Below are 9,195 nucleotides of genomic sequence, written 5' to 3' on the forward strand. Positions count from 1 at the left end.
TTCAATTTTATTCAACTTTATTTTGTTTATAAAACAATCCCATTACCAGATACAAATTTGAAAGAAGGAAAAAAAACAGAAGCGCACTATACCCCCACGAACACTTGTCATCATTGAATACTACAATAATTACATCATTGGTGTGTGCCAAATATACATTTCAAATTTAGGCAAGACAGCCTATTCATATAAACGAAATTATGAAGTGAGAATTTTCCATAAAGAGATGTTAATAATTAGCCTAACATTATAGTTATAAAAGTATTCACATTACTAAAGAGCTAAAATAAGCTTTATGCCTATAGGCCAATATTTCTAAGATGAGGATTTAGGAAATAAAGTAGGCTAGAACTCTCTCCATAGTTGCATATGAATAGACAAAATATTAACATGTAAACAATAGTCCTCGGTACCAAATCGGATGTGCCCACTATATACAAAAATGTGCATTGATTTGTTGCCAGAAATAAGAAAGATAGCGGGTTCAGTTCGAATATCAGAAATGAGTGTAGGCCTATATTGATTAATTCGTCACACGGTATAGGCTATAACCTGAACAACGAGATAGGCTATAACCTGAATAACGAGATTCACTTCAGTGTCATTTTCAGATTAATTTAAAACATGGTATATATACAAAGGGTTATGTTCCATCTTTTAAACATCTATTCAGTGACACGTGTATTTAATATTTTATAAATAGGATAACTGTACATTCTTCGATTCATTTTTCACTTGATAATTAACACAACGTTTGACATTGTAGAAAACACACAATATGTGAACATTTATTTACATATGTCTACCACCCATAGACAAATGATATCTAGATAAATAAATCCATATTAAATAACTTACAAATAAATACAAGCCTGGCTTGGAACAACTTCTGCAACACTTGAGGCAATGAAAACGTATATGAATTGTCTGAAGCGTCTTCTAATAGCTCATTTGTTCCAGTTGACTGGTGCCCTACTGACCTGCACGTTTAGTGGATAATAATAGAGTTGTCTCAGACAGCATGGAGTTCTTTATTGCATACTGTATTTCCCTTCGCCTTTCATTGCTGTCTGATTTACGACGTTGCATCACTAGGCCGAACTCCACCATGTCACATTACCCTTTGGATTAATACAATTAAGAATAGAGCATATTCAGCATAATGATAGTATAGTTTGGTATACTACTTTAATGTGTAAGGACATCAAAAAATGATTTCCAAAAAGAATGTTCTTGCATAACAATTTGTGAATAAACATGGCCTATCCGTGTGTGAGTCACTTATCCTACTTCTTGACTATTAGGGGCTGTAGTGGGCCTATGAACTGAACGCTATTTGACAATCTCCCAGACCTCTGTTTGTTTCCGTTGCCAGCATGGTGTGTTTTCCCTAAAATAATCCCACTACAAAACGTATTTACCCTCAGGACAATTAACATTCAAGTACAATGAATTAGTGACTATACATCAGATGGCCCACTCCACAACCAACCCTCTGGGCACAGACGTCAATTCAACTTCTATTCCACGTTGGTTCAACGTAATTTCGTTGAAGTGACATGGAAACAACGTTGATTCAACTAGTGTGTGACAGTGGGAAGTGCCCAAAATGGGCCAAGTTGTAAATAATACATGTGTGGGTTCAGTATTTTAGCCTAATTAGGCTACTCCGCTAAGAGCTGGTCACATTTGCCTTCTCTCTTATCAGTTATGAAAAGGCGTGTTTAGTTCCTCCTGCATTGGGTAGAACTGGCTGCGGAGGTGGATGTCATAGGGGACATGGATGTCCCGGATGTCAGAGGACCCCCGTGACATTGAGTTCTGACCGAGGGAGTTGCGACCTGCCACCGCCGCGCAGTACCGCATACCGTAATGACAGCTCTTTCCATAGTCCGCTGGCTCCTCGTGCTTTAGGGAGAATATCCCGTTAAAGTTGATTGGAGGGCTCAGAGCACCACTGTCGAATTGAGGGCTGGAACATTCTGGGGACGTGCTCTCGTAGAAGGACTCGTAGGCACTGCTGTAGGAGCTAAATGGTCTGAAAGGTTTGGCGCTGTCCATGGAGCTGCTGCCGTGGCCTGAAGAAGCTACAGCCTCGGTGGAACTGTGGTAAGTTGCAGGGTACATGGCATCGAATGGGGACCTGCCAGTGAAAGACGCCTCTCCGTTGTGGTCCGTGATGACATTTCTGGCATTGAGCTGGAGACAGCCCGCCACTAAGTTGGTGGTTGGCTGAGACAATCCCTTGCAGAGCGCCTGGACAAATGCCAGTAGGTCGGGTCTCTTGCCGGTGCTGAGGATCTCCGACAGCGCCCAGATGTAGTTCTTGGCCAGTCGGAGAGTCTCAATCTTGGACAGCTTCTGCGTCTTGGAGTAGCAGGGCACGACTTTGCGCAGGCAGTCCAGCGCGTCGTTCAGCCCGTGCATCCTGCTCCGCTCGCGCGCGTTGGCCTCCTGGCGCCGAATCTTCACCCTGTCCACGCGCCCCTTGGTCATCTTCTTTTTACGCGGGCCTCTCCTCCTCCCTGGTAAACCGTCCACGTCCTCGTCTTCTTGGCCTAGCTCCTCTCTCTCGTCCTCATCCCTCTCTGAGTCTAACTCATCCTCCATGGTTTTGATGTGGGTCTGGGAGATGGAGATGGTATCGGCTGCTTTTAGGAAAGGTTCTTGTTTACTGACCTTGATCTCGCGCACGCAGTCTTGAGGGAAGTTGGCCCCAAACTGGGTCCCGGTCCCTGGCCTCATTGCTGGCTCATCAAACCGTAAGGTCAACATCGTCCTTTAGCGTGACAGAAGGAAGATACCGCTGATTAGTCAGATGTTATTCGTTATTTTATGATTAGATATTTATTATCATCCTTAGCATGACATTTTACCCATGGCCTTATCTGGACAAATTGACATCCAACCAAATTGAAAATTATAGGCTATAATCATTCAATTTTCTTGATCTATATCTATAAATGTCCATATCACATAGATGGTATGCATCTGCATGACTTTAGTATACATCTTTACATGATTAGCATATTACTGCAAATAATACAATAAGGACAGTAGCCTAGACACCCTACCATTAATTCGTTAATTAATTCAATTGAGCAATCTTTTAAAACCCCAATTACAAACTGTTTTGTTAGATACTTTGATTTCAATTCAATTTCAATCTCACAACATGTCTCCAATGCATTCCTTTTTTTTTCGCACTCAGTCTACATGCATTTTTTTCCCTCACCTGAATCCTGTGTCAAACAGTGCACATCTTCTCAATAGCCTTCTAGGTAGCTTTACGAGCCAGCACCTATGTGTTATTTCGATGGGAGATAGCACCAGTGTGGTTCTACTCTCCTTCTTCCCCCTGTCTTTTCTCTCTCTCTCTCTCTCTCTCTCTCTCTCTCTCTCTCTCTCTCTCTCTCTCTCTCTCTTTGAGAAATGACACCGATGCCAACCGCCAGAGCTGGTACCCATGCCATCTGCTGATGACGTCACCTGGCAGCCTTAGCCACGTGGTGTGGTCTCGAGGGACTGTTGAATTTCTCCCTGATCATCTGGCGTGCTTCTTGCTTCTGGGAACAATCGCAAAGCTTCCCTATAGCTTCTTTAGGAACTGGAGGAAATAAGTAGCGACCTCACACAAAGAACAGATAATACAACAGATGCATGTAAATTCAAAATAATAGATTTACATTTTAGTCATTTAGCAGACGCTCTTATCCAGAGCGATTTACAGTTAGTGAGTACATACATTTATTTATATTTTTTCAAACTGGCCCCCCGTGGGAATCGAACCCACAACCCTGGAGTTGCAAGTGCCATGCTCTACCAACTGAGCTACAATAGATGTATTCAATGTGAACATCCATGTACTGTCTCAGGGCATGGAAATGTGTGAATTGTAAATGATAAAAGCAAGGCAATTAGGGGGGAATTAAGGATGTAGTTTTAAGGAATTGTATTGTATTCAATGTTGATGACATGCTATGTTGAAGGTATGTAAAACATTACATGAAATACATGTAATGCATACAAGCCAGAAATACCCACTTCAGAAGTTGCTTAGGTTACACAAATGAGTGACAGCTAGAGTGACATGATTGATAGCTCCTGTCTTCTGGGTCATGTTGTCAAGGGCTTTTGCCAATTAGCTGAGTTTGCACTGATCAGGAGATTCCCAAGGCCTCTCCTAAATGTAGACTTTTGGGGAGAGGAGTGTCATCAAAATAATACCCTGTGATTAGCTAGCATTAATATGCACTAACACTGGTTATGGATGTGTTTGAGTAATACAGCTTCATGTCAATAGGCCCCCAGAGGCCAATCATAATACTACTGTGCCTCATTCCATGGTTGCACACAACACCTATCACTATGAACCATTTATTGTTACCATAGACTCAACTCAATTGTTATAGGATAACTGAAAATGCATAGTTGATTGAGATCAACGTTTTTTTAGTTAAGTTTAGTTTATTAATTTGACCATTTAAAAAAACAAGCACACTTAAAACTTGAAAAAGCCATACATGAGTAAAATCATTGAGGATAACACACAAAGTCTTGGACTTATTTCCATTGTGGTCTTCTTGAGACAAGTATCTTGAGACAAGATTGCATTACAAGTTATTGAACCTTCATTGAACCAGATGACCAAGCCTTCACACTTTAAAAAAATCTCTCCTCTTGTTCCTTGTCCTGTGATTTGCGGGCTAATCTGGGAGGTGGCTGGCACATCTGCTTGTATTCTTCTGTTACGTTAATTTGAAGGACATATGACCCCATGCATTCAAATACCAGTGAGGGACCGGGCTGCCTCCATAGCTGCTTTGCTCCTATCAGATATGGTGAACAAGCCACTCATTTTCTAATCTTTTGTGAAAGACGAAAACATTAAATTGATACGTCTGTTGGTAGGCTGTGGAAAATGAGGGTTATGAGGAACAATTCTACTGGTGCCAATCAACTCAGAGACACCAAGAAAGCCACATGCTTCTACCTAATACATTTTTATACTCATTAAGGAGCATCGTAGATTCACTAGTATTTACATTTGGGATTTAGGGGAAAAACTAACATTTGAGTGGGTGGCATCTCTGGATCTCTGGTTGGGGGTTGACTAGATGTTTCATGGTTGATTGGTATGTATCAGTCCATGCTCATGTTTATGAGTCTGCACACACACACACACACACACACACACACACACACACACACACACACACACACACACACACACACACACACACACACACACTCACACACACCTCCATCTCAGCCTGCCCACCTCGCCCCCCTCTATAGATGCCTCAGCTGGCGACAAGCTTTCCGGTCCAGTACACACACCAACATCTGATGAGTCAAACTTCCCATTTCAGACTAATCACTTGACTGCACTAATTGCAAATGCAAATATGCAAATTTATATTAATTAATTACTCTGTTAATTAGTTCTCTGGTCTTTTTGGGCCATAAATCATTGTGCAGGAGAAAGGAGAGAGACTAGACCCATCCCATTTAACATAAAACATTTAATACACACCCCAGCTCCGAAATAGTGCTTGTGCTTACTTAAAAAAGACTCTTGCTCACTACTGTTGTAAAGAAGAAGAATTAAATTAAGGGGTTGTGATTAAAATACATTTGTAAACAGGGAACATATCATCCTTTGTATTTATAACATGCTTGGTGCGGAGTGTCATCCAGCGTTTTAATTATTAGATGTTAAAGACAGACAGGGTGCAAACAAAGACTGGTGTTCACACACGTTGGACTGCTCTCACTCTCATTGAGATCTCTAATGGCATCAAATGTATTCTTGGGGTCTGTCAGTCTTACTGACTGTCTGTTTTATGTTGATATCAATGTTTTAAATATTTAAATGATCAATTTCAATAGAATACAAAAAGCTTGGATACCAAATGTAATAGGCCCACTTGATCTAAAAACACAGACTTTTCACACTTTCATTTCAGAGCTGTAGTTCGCTTAAAGAGTTTGTTTCTATATCCCTTGGGTGAAAATATTAATTTACTTCTGTCTCAGGTTGAAAACTTGGATAAAAAATAAACAGAAGTGTTGACATACAAATGTACCCAGCTGTAAGACGCATAGCCTGTTAATGGTATGGAAATATGGAGCTGTGAATAATTCATCAATGTTTTAGAAATTAGAATGCTAATTGGTTACCTTGGTGGGAAGCTCTGGTGCAATGGGAACTGTTTCAAAGAAATTTGTGTTTTACTCTATTTGACCAAAACATTTAAAATTCGAATCAAATAGTTTGCTGATAATTTGTTGTTAATCTTAATAGTAAGGGGTGGTATTGGTGAAGTACTACGATCATAATCTAACATTCTACTTTAGGCTTTTATAGAATGACCTAATTTCCTGTCTACTGAGGTAATTTCATAAATTCATACTCATACCCCATGTCATTTAGAGTGCAAACAACATTTGATGCATATTCTGGCCACAATATAACATTTATTTTTCATCATAACCTTTCCATGTTATGCCAGGGATTCAGAGGTTTGACTTTCAATAATTTATGAAAATGAAGTATTGTTCAGTTCCAGCAGTGTTGATGTGTCAAATTATTTTACATTTTGTTGATGAATTCAGCCAACGATGTCACCAAGGGATTGAGACCGGGAGGGGCAGAGGATGAGTGGATGCCAGCTATGTTGATTTGAGAGTTGTTAATATCTTTGCCGTGCCAGAATTGGAGATCAGGCCAGGGTTTTCTTTGCTCCAGCCTTTGGCTGTTAGTTCACCTGAGTTCCTGCAGGACACATGTTGTGTGAACCTCTCTAGGCCACCCTACATCTTACCTTTCACGGTTATTGCTGTGGGAGACTGGCTGGCAGAGACTGAGCCTGGGGACTCGGGGACTGGGGAGCAGGGTTTGGCAGGGGATCTGGCTACCTCCATTGCCTCCTACAGTCTCCATACCTCTTAACTCCCCTGCCTCCCCCTGCCTCCCTCTATGTCCTCCTGTCTCCCCCTGCCTCCACCGCCTTCCCCTCTCTACATGCAGGGCCGGACTAAGAGAAAATGTTGCAGTTTTAAAGCATATTTCTTGCAATTCTACACATGTTGCCATGGGGCAGTGATTAATTTTTTTTGCTGTTTACAGATCCTCATACTTTTGTTCACATTTTGCCATGAGGCTGAGAGAAATGTTTGCAGTTTTGAAGCTAATTTCCTGCAATTCCCCCAGACCTCTAGGGGGGCCCCAACCCTGGAAGTCGGGGGCCCAGGGCACGTGCCCTCCGTGCCCGTTCGGTAATCCGGTCCTGCCCACATGCAGCCCCCTGCCACCCTCTGTCTCCCCCTGCCTCCCTTCCCATCTCCCTCTACCTCAGTCTACCTCCCCTTGTCTCCCTACCCACCTCCCCCTAACTCCCCTGCCTCCTCCAGGTCTCTCTTGACTAAACTGGTCAAATGAAGTTTAAATAAATAATCTCCCTACCTGCCTGAGGCAGCTCTCTAGCCAATAGAGTCCCCTGCAGGCGATGCCCAGTCCAGATTAGGCAACCATGCCTCCTCAGGCTCTGGCTCTGGCTCTGGAGCTTGGAAGGTTTGTTCTTTGTTAAGCTGCTTGACTATTCAGGAAGACAGGACAGCTTCTGAATGAAAGTCTATTACTGGCACAAGTATACCAGTGGACTTGCTCAAAATAACAAATAAACGACAATAGATGGATAGATTTGGTTCTTGGTGCCAAGACTAGATAGACTAATACTTTATTGATCCCTAAAGGAAATTCAATATTCATAAGTGGAGGTGTAGACAGGTTTATATTATTGACTAACACAGCATCCTCAGAGTTGAGTCACATCACATGTCATTATTATTCATAATATGAGGTGGGTGGTTGGTTGGTTGGTGGAAAGGGCATCACAATGAAGGTTGTTATTTCGTGGCGTGAAACTTGGACTTCTGCCCAGTTTCTCAGATGATGAAAATCACCTTCATGTGTCCCCGCTGGCAGGTGTAAACAAATGAATAAATTGCAACCTTTGAAATAGAAAGTGAATATAGTTTGAGCCTAGTGATAACGGAGGTGTCGGCTTCCTATGTGTAAGACATATGCCAGGATTCAGGAATGATGCTTCTTATTTCACAAGTCTGTCACTCACCGTGCAACACCTATGACATTTGAAATGTAATTTTAATTCATTTCATGAGTGTTAAGTACATGTTCTGTCACTGAAAATTAGATACAAGTTCGATTGGAGGAGAATAAGCATTTAAATTGTACTCAAAGTAAGCATAGATATTACCAGATATCGACAATTTCAGCACTGTTAGTATAATAAATCAAATAGAGCACTGACAGTGCCAGGTCGCTTGTACAGTATCGAGTGGTATCAGGCCAAGTCCAATATTTACTGGATACTATAGTTAAAATACAGTAATATGACCTAAATGTTTTTGTGGCATTTCAGTAATGTTAAAGGAAGGTTATGGCTTAGTTAGTGGGGCCCCAGCTGGTTGTGGGAATGCCATTTTATCACGTGCCATCAAACCTCTGTTCCAAAGCCAATCTAATTGTCTAAACTGGAATGGAATGGCACCCCATTGTACAGAGAAGCACTAAGGCAAATATTGTTTTGGAAATTTTCCTGGAAATCCTTTTTAAAAATCACATCAAGATCACATTAATATATGAATGGATGGATGGATATGAAAGATGATGGAAATGCATAAGCACATACATACGAACCACCACAGCCATTTCTATAACCCAAACAGAAACCCTCTCTGTGGCATGTGCATGTGTTCTTCAATAGAAGTGTAAAATATTGCTGAGCACTTTAGCACTAATAGAACTCCTACACTCTAATAGTGGTTGCTAATGACCCGTGTGAAAACAGAGGAGCTTCGGTAGAGAAGAGAGAGATCAGATGCAAATGACACAGCTTGCTACGATGCTAATGGCTGTCGAGACGCTGTACTGAACGCTACACATACTGTTTACTCATGTTGCTCTTCCTGTAAAGAAAGATTGGTGTGCCATGGGAAAAGGAAAATGGAGTTGGGTTGTTAAATGTACATATACATACGCGCAGAGATATGTACGTAGCTATGTACAGTATGTCATGAACACCAACAAACAGTGAAACATGCTCAAACACGTAACTCATAATAACTCCAACACACCTTTTCAACGTACACACAGTTAATGCACATTTA

At 41.4% G+C, this 9,195-nt stretch overlaps 1 protein-coding gene across 1 annotated transcript; it reads right to left on the reverse strand.

Annotated features, from left to right (window-relative positions):
* neurod6a (neuronal differentiation 6a) lies at positions 1 to 3,406 on the reverse strand. The gene is made up of 2 exons (XM_041861900.2): positions 3,236 to 3,406; positions 1 to 2,779 (listed from the first exon to the last, which is right to left on the reverse strand). Exon 2 carries the CDS (start codon positions 2,773 to 2,775, stop codon positions 1,705 to 1,707), a length of 1,071 nt encoding a protein of 356 aa, XP_041717834.2. The 5' UTR covers positions 2,776 to 2,779; positions 3,236 to 3,406; the 3' UTR covers positions 1 to 1,704.
* Between the last annotated feature and the right edge of the window lie 5,789 nt (positions 3,407 to 9,195).

Source organism: Coregonus clupeaformis, chromosome 34 (genome assembly GCF_020615455.1).
Source record: "Coregonus clupeaformis isolate EN_2021a chromosome 34, ASM2061545v1, whole genome shotgun sequence".
Classification (NCBI taxonomy): Eukaryota; Metazoa; Chordata; class Actinopteri; order Salmoniformes; family Salmonidae; genus Coregonus; species Coregonus clupeaformis.